General features: G+C 36.7%; 1 protein-coding gene across 2 annotated transcripts in view; it reads left to right on the forward strand.

Moving 5' to 3' along the window:
* Positions 1–13,816, forward strand: part of ASTN1 (astrotactin 1) — a 254,516-nt gene that overhangs the window by 185,977 nt on the left and 54,723 nt on the right. For both annotated transcript variants that reach the window (XR_015748725.1, XM_087960906.1), the window contains exons 12-14: positions 10,231–10,397; positions 11,906–12,100; positions 13,426–13,553. Coding sequence is in view for 1 of the 2 variants with exons in the window: in XM_087960906.1 (XP_087817032.1) it covers positions 10,231–10,397; positions 11,906–12,100; positions 13,426–13,553 (490 nt within the window). In the remaining variant the exon portion in view is untranslated. The remainder of the gene's footprint in view (positions 1–10,230; positions 10,398–11,905; positions 12,101–13,425; positions 13,554–13,816) is intronic.

The raw sequence follows: 13,816 nt of genomic DNA on the forward strand, positions 1-13,816 counted from the left end.
TTTGACAGAGATTGGCTATATGGCTTGTTTAATGTTGTGCAAAGCCTGCAACTGTACTTGACCATTGAGAGAATGCAGTTATTGTTCCCTTTTAAATAGCAAGAGTAAATGCAAAAACTACAGGTGTTCATTTGCTACATGTGCCTGAGAATATGTTTTGGCAGAATTTTGATTTAATGAATAATATTGGGGAAGAAGATATGTATGGGAAATGCTTTCCAGCTTGATGCTGAGCAAGGGGTATGCAGATCAGCTTGTTGCTCTTCAGCAATTATTGAGAAACATGTGAATGTGAGAAAAATATAATAAATATTTATTGATTTGGAGAAAGTAGATAGTAAAGTGAATACACATGAACTATGCAGTGTTTTGCATGAATATGGAATTGATGGTTGGTTCTTGGCATAAATTGAACAGCATTGGAAAAATATATGGGAGACAGAGAAGACACGTAACACCCAGTGGGTGCAGGATCTGAGAGCACACCACAACAAACTCCCAAAATATGAACCAATCACCACCCCAGTAGCAGACAGGCAACAATGGGTCAAGAATATGAAGAGCTGGACAGCACATGGCCCAGACATAATTCATAGTGGCTAAAGAAACTGACAGCTATACATGAATGCCTAGCGGTACAGGTGAACCAGCTGCTAACAGCAGATGCGCACCCAGACTGACACAGGAAAGGACAGTGCTGATCATGAAAGACCATGAATAAAAAAAAAGGGAACAGCACTGTCCAATTACCAACCAATAATCTCCCTCCCTACAACATGAAAGGTCCTCTCAGACATCATAGCCATCAAGCTCACACATTAGGAACAACAGAAGAGGTTCAAAACACCAGTTGTTCATAGATGCAGACATTGGCCAAAACTCAAGGTCTAGACAAACCACTCTGACCGCAGCCTGGCTTGGCTATAGGACAGCCTATGACTCAGTGCCGCACACATGGATCTATCATGCCTGGCTCTATACAAAGTCAACAGAACACAAAGGACCTTCCTCAAGAATATAATGGGACTATGGAAAACAACACTGGAAGTCAACTCAAAACAGTTCACACAAGTGACCATCAACTGCAACATATACCAAGGTGATGCACTGTCCCTACTGCTGTTTTGCATAGGCTTGAACCTTCTTGGCCAAATAATCACAAGGACTGGATACGGATAGACATTTAAAAGTACAACTATCGTGAACCACCTCCTCTCCATGGAAGACATCAAACTGTATGCTAAGAATAATCAAGACATCAACTCATTGATCTACTTCTGGGGTGTCAAACTCATGTTGTCGCAGCTTTGTCACGTGACGTATCGAGACTTTTCCCCCTTCGCTAAACCAAGCGTGGACGTGGCCAGCTTGGGCTGTGAGTTTGACAGCCTTCATCTACTTGATCTATAGTGAGGACATTAGGATTGGAGAAATGTGGCTGGATGGATGCTAATTAAGAGAGAGAAGGCAATTAAGACTGATGAAGTGGAACTACCATTGAGCCACATTGCAGACATACTGACCAGCCACAGTAGGTACTTACGTTAGAAAAAAATGTAAGTTGAATGCATTGAAAAGCTATGCATGTGATAGATTGATAGAGTCAAGAATGAATGAACAATAAATGAATGTTGACTGAATATAGAACTGAACCAGTATAAAAGAGGTTTGTTGAGCTGGTTTGGTTATGTAGAAAGAAGAATGAAGATCAGATTGCATGGTTAATATTTAAAGGAAGTGTGAATAAATCAAATGGAATGGGGAGACTGAGAAAGTCTTAATTGTATGGAGCTTATAAGATCCTCAACGAAAGAAAACTGAGAACCTACAAAACATGAAAAGCAGCATGGACCATTGCACTGAACTATGAAAGGAAAGTTGTAGGATAACCTCTGTGGGCTAGGCATCTTTTAATTGTAACCTTTAGAAATTCTACATGTTGTATTAGCTGAGATTGCTTGTTATGGGAACAAGAAAGCTTCTGTGCTTATACAGAGTGTCATTAAAGAATTGTGGATCAGAAAATGTCAATGCTTTCCTCAAGTTTTCGCTTTGATATTCTCCTACTAAGCAGTAACATGGGGACTGAACCAAGAAATTAATTCTTTCTCTAGAGTGTACTCCTTCCTTGCCTGCTGTCTTTGTGCATCTGCCAATTTCATTTCTTATGAGGAAATACATGCTAAGTGCTTTGTGGCAGATGTTCCCTTCATCCACCTCTGCACTGTATCTCATTGACTCACAGCACATCTTCCTGCCCCCCCCTTTACACCAGGGGCTGGCATAAGAAATAGGTGGAAAGCAATCCATCTGCTTCATACTCTGGCTGTGAAGCTGCTGAATGTGTCTTAGTGCTGACATTTTCCCTTTTCACCTGCTTTTGTGCTGGAGAGGCATTGTGCCAAAGATGGATGTGTAAAAGAATTAGTGAAGGGATCAGCAAATGGAAATATTTTTACACAGTTACCTCTAAAATAGCTGCTGAGAGAGTCTGTGCTGACAGCAGCAGAAGTATGGATTAGGAGGAGGAATCTGTACATAGAATTCCTTTCTCTGTAGCACTCAAGCTAGACAACACGCACAATTACAACACTTAATAACATAATTCATATATTCACACATAAAACATTCTTAACATTATCGTTTGCTTCATAATGCAGATATATAATAGACGAGTACACACCCTAAACTGATAATGTATAATCATTTTAGTCAGTAGCAGGCAGTTTTAAACAAATTTATACCTATTTTAAACAATGAATTAATATTAGAGATATATCAAAATGATACATTTATGAAAACCCTCTTGGTGTTACTTTCTGTTCCTTAAATCCATGAAGTAATACTTGTTGCTATTGTGGCCAAAATCTTGTAAAGCAGGGGTGTCCAACCTTGGCAACTTTAAGACTTGTGGACTTCAACTCCCAGAATTCCTCAGCCAGCTTTGCTTTGTCTTAAAGTTGCCAAGGTTGGACACCCCTGTTGTAAAGCAATTCGGTGATCATTGTTGCTGTCTGAAGATGAATTTTTAAGATTGGGGTCAGGGTGCAGAATTGAGTTTGGGAAATTTTGCAGTCTTGCAGTTGGGCACATTCTTGCATATAATTTAGCTGTATTTCATTTTCCATTTAAGCATAGATTGAATGTGTTTTGCCAGCATTCTTGTGTTTTGGCTTAATAGTGGAATGCCTTCTCTCTCTTGTAATTTCTCACCTTTCTAATTGTATGAAAATGATCTGGAAACTCCTTGCTTGTTTAAGATCCTTTCCCAACAAGAGCAATTTTGGGTAAAAAAAAATCATAGCCTCTCTAAATATAGAGAAATTGGAAAGTGAACTATTGTATTATGCTATGTATCATTCATGTACATTTAAACCTGTGTATCTTTCACAAACATCTCCCTGCACCTATGAGAGGTGTATATATGTAACAACAGCATTGCTTATCTATTGATCTGAAAGTCCAGAATGTTTTATTCATCCATTATTCTGGAAGGTAATGGGTATATCTCACTACTTTATATGCAGGAGGCCCACAGTTTAATCTTGGGTATCTTTAGAGGGAACAAAAAAGGCCTTCCGTGGCTTCAAGTTTGGAACCTTGAAGATTTAAGCCAGTCAATATAGATAATACCAAGCAAGAATGGCTAAGAATTTCCTTTGAGATGCCTGAATTTATCTTACAGAAAGATCTTGAAACTGAATAAAAGAAAAGAAAAAAGAAAAGAAAATTACACGTGAGAGAAAGCAGAACTGGCAGACCTGTTCATCCCAGTGCTAATCTATAATTATAATTACCAATGTGCCTCTTTGTGAGGTAGAAATATTCATGGAAGATGTGACAAGACATATAAATAATACATCTAATATAGAAATCATGGTCTTGAACAGTCAACGTGTTATGTCTGCAAATCTTAAATTCTGTTCTCTTGAGTTTCAATGCTGGTGTGGTGCAATGAGATAAAGCAGGCAGACCCTGTTTCAACCCCAGGTACAGCCATTGAAGAGAACCATGTCCACAAGGTTTTTTTTCCCCCCAATAATACTTTCATTGCTTTTAAAATAATAACAGAAAATGAAAAACGTAAAAGAAACAAACACACAAATACATATGTGATAAAAATACATAACAAGTGCTTAAAATAAGTGAAAAAAATACAAAAACCATAATTTATTAAAACAATGTTACAAATATAAACATATATAGTATATTAGTAGTGCCACACAAACACATGCACACACAGTCAAGTAAGTGCGTGTGTCTGTGTTGTATTTCTATTATACATATATGACTATCATGTTTTTTAACCTGTTGAACTTTGTATAAATGAGTCTCCTATTTCATAAATATTCATCCAGTCTATGTATATAGGCAGTCCACTTACAGGTAGTAATGTAATCTTCACTCCATTGAGTAAATGGGTCCACACATTTACCTTTCCAATTGCAATATTACTCTTATATCTATAGTAAGGGCATTATATTGTCTAACTGTCAAATTCCATGTAATGGGTATATAATGGAAGATTATGTGGGGGGGGGGGGGGAATACAAGCAGTCCTGCCATTTGTTTAGTGACTGTTCAAAGTTACAACAACACTGAAGAAGTGACTTATAATTGTTCCTCATACTTAACAACGTTCACAACATCCCCACAGTTGTGAGCAAAATTTGGACACTTGGCAACCAGCATATATTTATGATGGCTGCAGCATCCAGAGATCATGTGGTCACCATTTGAGACCTTCCCAGTTGGCTTCCAACATGCAACCTCAATAGCGGAAGCCAGATTCGTTTAACAGCCACATGGTTCACTCAACAATTTCAATGATTCGCTTAACAACTGTGGCAAAAAAAAGTTTGTAAAATTAACAAAATCACCTAACAACCACCTTGTTTAGCACCAGAAATTCTGGTCTCAATTGTGTTTGGAAGTTGAGGACTATGGAATATAATATCAAAAAAAAAAAAAAAAAAAGATTCAATCCTTTTTTCCATGCTAAATTGATTTTATGAAGAAATCAAACATTAAAAATGGGGGGTAGGGGAATGGTGATAAGGAATTAATTGGATCAATTAATAGCTGATAAAGATGAATTTTTAACATATACTCTGCTAAGAGACAAATACTATCTATCAGACGTAATTCAGTGGAAATATATACAGCTACAATATCTGTTAACATTATTTGGACCAGTAGCATTTTCAGTTTCTGAGATACACAGAATATTAGAACAAGTGATTAAAACTTTTCAAATTAAAAAAATAACTAATAGTTACACTAGGTATTTGTTATTGATAAATCAGCTTGATAGGCAGATGATTAGAGATGAGTAGAATAAAGAATAAAGTTCTTACATTGTCTAGACAAATGGAAGAGTATCTTAACGTCTATATCTAAAATGTCAATGAATCTTAACCTATGACTTATACAACGAAACATAATATATATAAAATTTATTGCACTCCATAATATCTGTATAGGACAGTATTTTATTGGTGATGAAATATGAATGATGCTTCTTTAGGACATAAGTTTTTACAATATCCTGTACTTAACTAAATTTTGGGAGAAAGTAGAGGTCTATATAAATATGACTGTTTGACAAAACTAAAAGTTTCAGAGGACATTTCTATTTCTCTTGAATTACCATGCCATCAGGTTTGGTACTAAGAAATTGGCAAGATTGCTGAGAAATAGCATATGGGAAAGAAACAAATGTGATAAAATAGGAATACATATTTCACCTTTCCCCAACCTGCTTTCCTTCAGATGCATTGGGCTATGAATCCCGAAACAGAAAGAGATTGGAATATTGTAGTATGGTGGGACTTAGAAAGGATGCAGAAAATGCAGACTTCCAGTTTGCAAGGTTTCGGCAGCGGTAGGGATTTGCGATACTGCGCGATCCCTGCTGCGTTCCCCGCCAAGGTTCCCCCGATCCGTTTGGATCTGGGGGATATAGCTGCCCCGTAGAGGCAGCTGAAGACAGGGGGGATCCGGACAGGGGCTTGGGGGTGTCGCAGACCCCTTCCCCAGCCGGCAGAACCCCCTTTTCCCAAGGCGGAGGAGCGGCGGTCAGCAATGGCCGCCACGAAGAAATCTGCAGCCGGACAAGCAGGAGCAGGAGGGAGAAAGTTGGAAGAATTACGAAAGTTGCTTTCAACCGGGACAAGGCAAGAGAAAGTGCCCTGGGGGCTTGAAGGCTGCTAAGGATACATTGTTTCCAGTGAGAGTTACAAGCTGCGAATATTCTTAAAGGGAAAGGTTTTTTTTTTTTCCGTTTCACTCTCCTTCCTAATGTGACAGCGGATGGAAAAATCTTTTTGGCTGTGAGTGGGAAGGGAGAGGGGAAAAAAATTGGAGCAAAATTTGAAAATAAGGAGAAGATTGCCTAGAATTCTAAAGAGTTACTAAACATCAATAAGACTTCTAAAAGATATATTTTAAGGGGAACTTTGTGACTAAACTTTAACCCCAGAAAGAGAAAGTGAAGAAGGAGAAAGTATTTAAAAGGAACAGCTTGTTTGGATTGTGTGGTGATTTTGGAACTTTTGAGAATTATTTCTGATTAAAAGCACTTGGGTGGTTGTTTGGAAAAACTTTTTCTCTACATAATGGCATCACTTGTGGATGGACTGAAACTTGTATATCAAAAATATGAAAAAGAAAAGCAAGAAGGGAAAGATGTCCTTGGCACTCTTTTTCAATTTTTAGAAATGGCGGTTTGTACTTATGTAAAGCTGAATGAGCAACAGGATGATGGGGACAAAGAAGAAGCCATCTTTGATGAACAAATAACTTTGGTCGGAGAAGGAAAAAAGAAAGAGAAAAAGGAAAAGAAGACTTTAAGACCTGGAAAAACAACCCAAAAAGAGAAGAATAAGGTGAAAAGGGGATATTATGTTAGGAAACAACAGAAAGGGGGAAAGCAGAATAAAAGGGAGATGGAGAGACAAGGGGGTAAAGAGGACAAGGAGAAGAAGAAGCAAGGGAGAAAGGAAGGGATGAGAAGCCTTAATGGTGGGGAGCAAGATGTAAAGAAGCAAAAGTTTTTTAGAGATAATGGATAAATTTTTATTGAAAAAGGGATTCTAGAAAGGTACATAAGATTGTATTTCTATATTTGTATTTAGAAATAACTATAGAAAATTGGAAATAATATGTAATTTAAAATGTGATAAAATATTTAGTATAATCTAGTGAAATTTTTGTTAAGAAAAGGGGAGTACTGTAATAAAACAATGATTTAAGATATGTGATGTGGGGGGGAAACAATTTTGGAAAGCATAAGTGTTCCCACAAAGGCATGATATTTAATTGAAATGGGTAAAATGTTTATTGTTAATATTAATGATTAGACTATGTTATCCTAGTGAAACTTTTTGAGAAATGAGAGATTTGAAGTAGGAGAAGGGGGAACATCATAATGAAATAATGATCTATAATATGTGATGTGGGGGAATAACTATGGAAAATAGGTGCTCCCATAAAAGTATGTGATTTAACTGAAAAGTAATGTGCTAAATATTTAAGATATGAATATCAATATCAATGAATAGATTTGTATTGGTTTTGATAATACTGTATAATTTTAGAATGTACCAGACAGAATCCCAATGTAAGTTATGTGTTCTATATTAAGTATTATAAATATAGGGGAAAGAGATAAAGGCATCATACTCCATTTAGTGTACAGGAGAAGTTTTTTTTTTTTTTTTTTAAAGAAGAAAGATAAATGGATAGCTGGAAATAGAACAGACAAAGAATAATAAATATTATGATTCGAATTGAGAGGAGATAAATAAAATAAAATTGAGAAAATTTAAAAGAGGAGAAGTTATATAGAAAATTGAAAAAGCTAATAAGATATGGAATGGTATGTAAAATGAATATGAATTTGAATTTGTGTCTGTACCAAGAGTTTTAACCCGGGATTAAGCAACTTTCAGAAAAGAGATTTTTTATGCTTTTATGTTTTGTGTGTCTTTAAAAATTAATAAAATTTGTTCAAAAAAAAAAGAAAGAAAGGATGCAGAAAATGCAATTCTTGGAATTTTCTGCTGATGACTCACGATATGATTTGACCTGAGTTAAACACTAAATCAATGTGGAAGGATATTAATTCATTTTTAATTTGTTAGATTGTGCACAAGACAGTTTGTTTAAATAAATGTATATACAAACATACTTGTACAAGTGCAAATATATTTAGAAGCAAACATGCATGCACGCACATTCCTCCTCCTCTTTTTCCCCCATAACAATAACCCTGACTGCCCCCAAGTCACCCAGTCTGCTTCCAAGTCTATAGACTGACTTGAATTTGCACCTCTTGAGTCCTAATTCTGCATCAAAACCACTAGATCAGGCTGGCTCCCAAACTAAAAAGGTAATCAAAGGGAGCTGAAAAGGAAGGAGAATCCAGTTATCTATTCTGTAAGAAAGTAATTCCATAAGCATAGAATTATAAAAGTCCATTTGGGTTTAAGCGAAATAAATTGTGAAGAACAAGCCAAACATACCCAGTCTTAACAGCGGTACAAGGAGAGCTTGTCAGGCGCAGATAGAATTTTCCTAAAAGGGGCCCAGGAGGTGGTCTTTCTGAATTTTAGCGTGGAATAAATTGCAGTGGTATATGTTTCTCAACCTTGGCAACTTTAAGATGTATGAACTTCAACTTCCAGAAATCCCCAGCCTGCATGAATAGAAGTTCACACATCTTAAAGCTGCCACTGTTAAGAAACGTTGCTGTAAGGAATAAACTAGCAGACAAACAAAGCCACCAATCTCTCCCAGCAAGCCCACCCCCTGTAATATTACTGCAATTATAGTATAGTTAACACATAAATTGGTGTCTGGCATACAGGGGAAAGCTGAGACAACATCACATTAAGGCGTGGATTTTATATTTTTACCTGTGCAAGCTGAGCTTGCAATTCACTTGCAAATTCTCCTGCCAAAGACCTATATCACTTAATAGGGAGTCGTGCAAAAGCAGTCCTATAAAAAGATTATTCTTGTTTCTGTAATTTTCTAAGCCCTTGTGTAAGGCATGAGTTGCAAAGAAATCAATTAATCAGTAGAAAACACACATACACTCAAGTCTCTTTTGTCCACCCCTAACTTTGAAGCACATCCTGTCAGCCAGATGGGAAGTCACTCTGATGAGGATGGGTGCTGGGCAGGATTCCTAGACTCCTCATTTGTTTGTTTGCCATCAGCCCAAACATCTGGGTCTTCTCATTGACTGCTGGCATTATGCAAACATTTAGAATTCTCCTGTGCGTAGCTCTTCCAGCTGGCATGGATGGAGGAGGAGCAACATGGGACAGAATGAGAGTCTAGTGAGCCTACAGGGGACCGTTTGTTCTGGAAATTGCAGAATTAATGTCATCGAGCAACCTGTGTCTTATTGTGTGAGTTTCATCACCAGGATCCATGAGGGGAAAAACATTTCGGATGGAAGTCCTCTATTAAATCCACATGCGCCAAAACAGAAGAAAGGGGAGGAGGGGGGGGGAAAGCCTGCAGCTCTTCCTACTTTATCCTACAAAATGTCCCACTTGAAAGCAAAGCCTTATTGATGATATTATCAGCCAGCTTTATAGCCCTTTAATTCACTTCAGTTGGACTTGTTTATGGGTTGGGCAATTTCAAAACTAAAACAAGTTGAAAAAGTAGCTTCTACCTAATGAGAGCCTCTGGATCTCGTCTATTTCATGGCTGAATATATAAGCCAGAGTGTGGCTGTTTTCTCAGGTAGCCCGAGGCAGCACCTAGTTCAGAGTTCTCTGCAAACATATCTTCCTCTTGAAAATGACTGGAGGGAATAGAGTGCTGGCTCAGACCGTTAATCACCCTGGTTAGCGTTACTTGAGGTTATACTCTTTAATAATGGTTGCAGAAACTGTAAAGATGGAAATGAAGAGATTTTTGCAATAGGAAGGAACTGCAACACAGATTGTAAGAGCAAAGTGTGAATGATACTGTAGTATTATTTAGCAGAAATTGACTAGAAAACTTGCAAGAAGCTACCACAAATCTAATGATAAGATGATAAGATGAAACAATACCACTAATTCAGTTTTTCTTCTCACTGGATGAACTGATTATGTGAAACAAGCACATAAGTATAACACTTGTGATGTTTCTGTTGGGTGTAATGAACTCTTTTGTGACTGTGCAGTGCTCACCTGGTTCATGATGCTATTTTTCCTCCTCTGCTAGTGTCCCCCCGGCCTCAGCCCCATGAAAGATGGCACGGGCTGCTACGATCGCCACATAGGAGTGGACTGTTCAGATGGGTTCAATGGTGGTTGCGAGCAACTCTGTCTACAACATATGATGCCATTACCAGAAGATCCTTCTTTGTACAATATACTTATGTTTTGTGGGTGAGTTCCACAGAAGTTTCCTGTATTCTCTAGGGTGAGACCTTACTCCAAACCATACCTAGACAGACAAATAAGCCACATACAGTATATATATTTCAATATATATTTCAATATTTACATGCATGGTGGTAGCACATTTGTGGCAAATGTTGTGTTATTTCAAGGATGCTTTATAGTATCTTTCCTTTCACTTCTAGTCATATTCATTTCAAAAAAATGAATTCCTGACTATTTCATATAATAATAAGTTTAATATTCAGGGTTGTTGGTAGAAAAAAGTTAAGGTGGCAGCTGTAATAGTGCAATTAAAATTGTGGGTTGCAGGTAGAGCTTTAATTACACTGTTTTGACTACCATCTTGACTTTTTTTTTTCTTTCCCTGTGGATGCCTGTTACTATTTAAATCTTGTCTAACCATTGCTTTCTGTTCTGTATCTAAATAATAAGTATTCCTTCCTGAAGAAACCTGCCAAATGTAGCCCATACCAATTAATATATGGTTGTCTTTAAACTTTTTTAATACATTTCATATACGCTCCTTTGATTGCAGCAATAATTATATATAGCATGGGTCGTTTGGAGTATGCGCATAAACCCTTTCATCATTTTTCCTGGAAAAGTACTAACAATTCACAGTCCTTAGATTCAATTCCTGAAAGCCCATGAGAGTATGAATGTAACACCTATCTGTAGCTATGTACAATGTTGGTTCTTAAGATCACACAGCTATCTCTGTCTGCAGTTGCTGTATGATCCTAAGATACAGCTACTTTAAAGAGGACAGGTGCTCTAATCATGTTCTGAAATATCTTCTTGGAATGACAATCAAAGTATTACATACCACTAATATTTAACATCTTTTGTTCAATCCTACCATAATATATATTTGTTGCAGTGAAAGAAACTCTTATTTACCATGACATTTTTAATAACAGGGTTCCTGATAGCAGATTAAGGCGTTACCTTTAGCAATCAGAGGTTGAGACATTTCATGGTCATAAAAAAATAGGAAACCTGTTTTGTTGCTGAGTTGCAGTTCACGTTCTAGATTTAGTAATTTCTTCAGTTAGAAGTTTCTGCAATTAGGGATTAACAGATTTTGCCCATTCACTGTTGTTCAGTGGTTTTGTTCTTCACTTATTTTGTTCTGTCTATTTTTCAATTAACTGGGATAATTTCTTCATTTGAATTCTACATACCAATGTCTGTGGTTCTTTTTATCTCCATATAAATTGGTAGGGGCATTTTAAGAAATACTCCAGCATCAGGCATTACTTGGCACAAAAGTCATGCATGAAAAAGTTTTGCTGAAGGTCAGAAATATGAAAAAGCATGGAATTAGACCTAAACATTAATCTCACACAATTTTACAAATCTGTAAGAGTGGTCCTGTGTTTTTCACCTGTGTGACTATATTTGCTATATAGGTTCTTCCTTGAACACAAAAGATATTTCTTTTTAGAAATCTTGTAAAAAGTTTAAACAGTTTTTCTTGTATTCATTGGCAGATGCATTGAAGATTACAAGCTAGGTATGGATGGCCGATCTTGTCAGTTAATTTCAGAGTCCTGTCCAGGGAGTGCTGACTGCGAAGAGAGCCGAGAGCTGCCCATGAATCAAACTCTCTTTGGGGAAATGTTCTATGGCTACAACAATCAAACTCGTGAGTTGGCACCTGGGCAAGTGCTGAAGGGGACATTCAGGTGATGATTATATTGGGGGGAAAAGCTTCCTGTTCTGTGGGAACAAAAGTCCTACTCTTTATATTTTATCTGCACTGAGTTATCCATAGTGTTTTTTTGCATCATACACTTAAGCAAAAAAAGCTCTGCTCAAAGCAACTTGCAAATTAAAATTTCCCAAAATTTCCTCACTTTCCCCTCAGTAAGACCTGGGATTTGATCTCTAGTGAATTTCTTTCAGAGATGGATGGCTTCTGTTGAAGGACCTTTCTCTAGTACTATTCACCCAATTTCTGAAGATATTAATATTCATGCAATTATGCTGTCCACCAAGAGAACATATTATCCATGCAACGATTGCATGTTTAAAATAAAAATCTTCGGCAGGTGTATAATAACGAGTTTTAATGGGATTAGAAGAAATACTCCTTGAAGTATCTCTTATAGTTATCCAATTCCATTACCTTTTGATTTTCTTTTGAAAAACACTGGTTGTCTTTTTATCACAAATTTTATCACAATTTCTAGATAGATGATGATATTCTGGAGAAACAAGAGTTCTGATTTAATGATGTTTCTTACAGGTGATTGGCACATCCTCATTTACTTATTAAGTCAAAAATTGAAACATGTGAAGGGCTCTTTTCTCTGTAGGTGAAGTTTATTACTGGAGCAAAAGAAATTTCAACAAGCCTAACTTTTTTCTTTTTTTGAAGAAAAGCTCTACACATGCTGGTTCTGCATTCACACAGTTCTTTAATCCTTCAGTTTGTAAGAGCTGCTGGACAAAAATGGAGCCCAAAGAAAGGCTCCACTGGCAGTATTAATGGTCATGAGGAATCCTTTGATGTTGATGACACTGTATGTAGATTTAAAATGCATTGTTTTGAAACAATTTTTAACAATTTTGAAGAACGCCCTTTCAAAAAAGAAAATAATAATAAAAGGAACAATTGAAATAAAGTGTTTTCATGATACTCTTTATATGTACTTAACCTTGATACATTGATTATAGATTTTAATGAGATCTGTGAGCCTGCATATGGTGGCATATTGCAACATCTAGAATGAAATTTGGAAAAGTGCTAGAGATGGGTGAAATACTCAATCTGCTGTCATAATTTGATCTGGTTTCAAATTGTACTAAGCAGTCTACTTTTCACAAATATATTTTGAATAAAAAATGGCAGAACCTTCAAAGCCTTTGAAGATGTTTACAGTATTATATAAATTTTAAAGGAATATTGGTATTCTGCTGAATTTAGTTTAGGGAATAGCTATAGATACATTTCCTGGGATTTTGTGAACTGACTTTTGCTTCGAACTTCTCATTTGGCACTTTTCAGGATGAATAACTTTGCTCGTGGCTTGGAGCAACAGCTGCCAGATGGACTAATGTTGGCCACTGTTCCACTAGAGAATCAGTGCCAAGAGGAGCTGTCTGAACCTACTCCTGATCCAGATTTTCTCACTGGTAAGTGATCCCTTTCAGAGGTCATTTCCACTAGTTTTTGCATTAGTCTTGGGTCAGTCCTCAAACTGCTATCATGATATCATCTGTTTTGGAATTGAGTCAAGGTATTTCTGTTTTAGTTCCAGTTTATCTCAAGCTATTAGTTTACTATAATTAGCATTTTCCCTTAAATTCATAAGGTTCTTTGGGTAGGAGGCACGGGGATAATCAAAATGTGCATTGTTGAGACAAATCATTTAATTTACATATGTGCAAAGATGAAA

The sequence above is a fragment of the Notechis scutatus genome, chromosome 3 (assembly GCF_049901735.1).
Source record: "Notechis scutatus isolate UNSWTSFEM ecotype Mainland chromosome 3, rNotScu1.2, whole genome shotgun sequence".
Lineage (NCBI taxonomy): Eukaryota > Metazoa > Chordata > Lepidosauria > Squamata > Elapidae > Notechis > Notechis scutatus.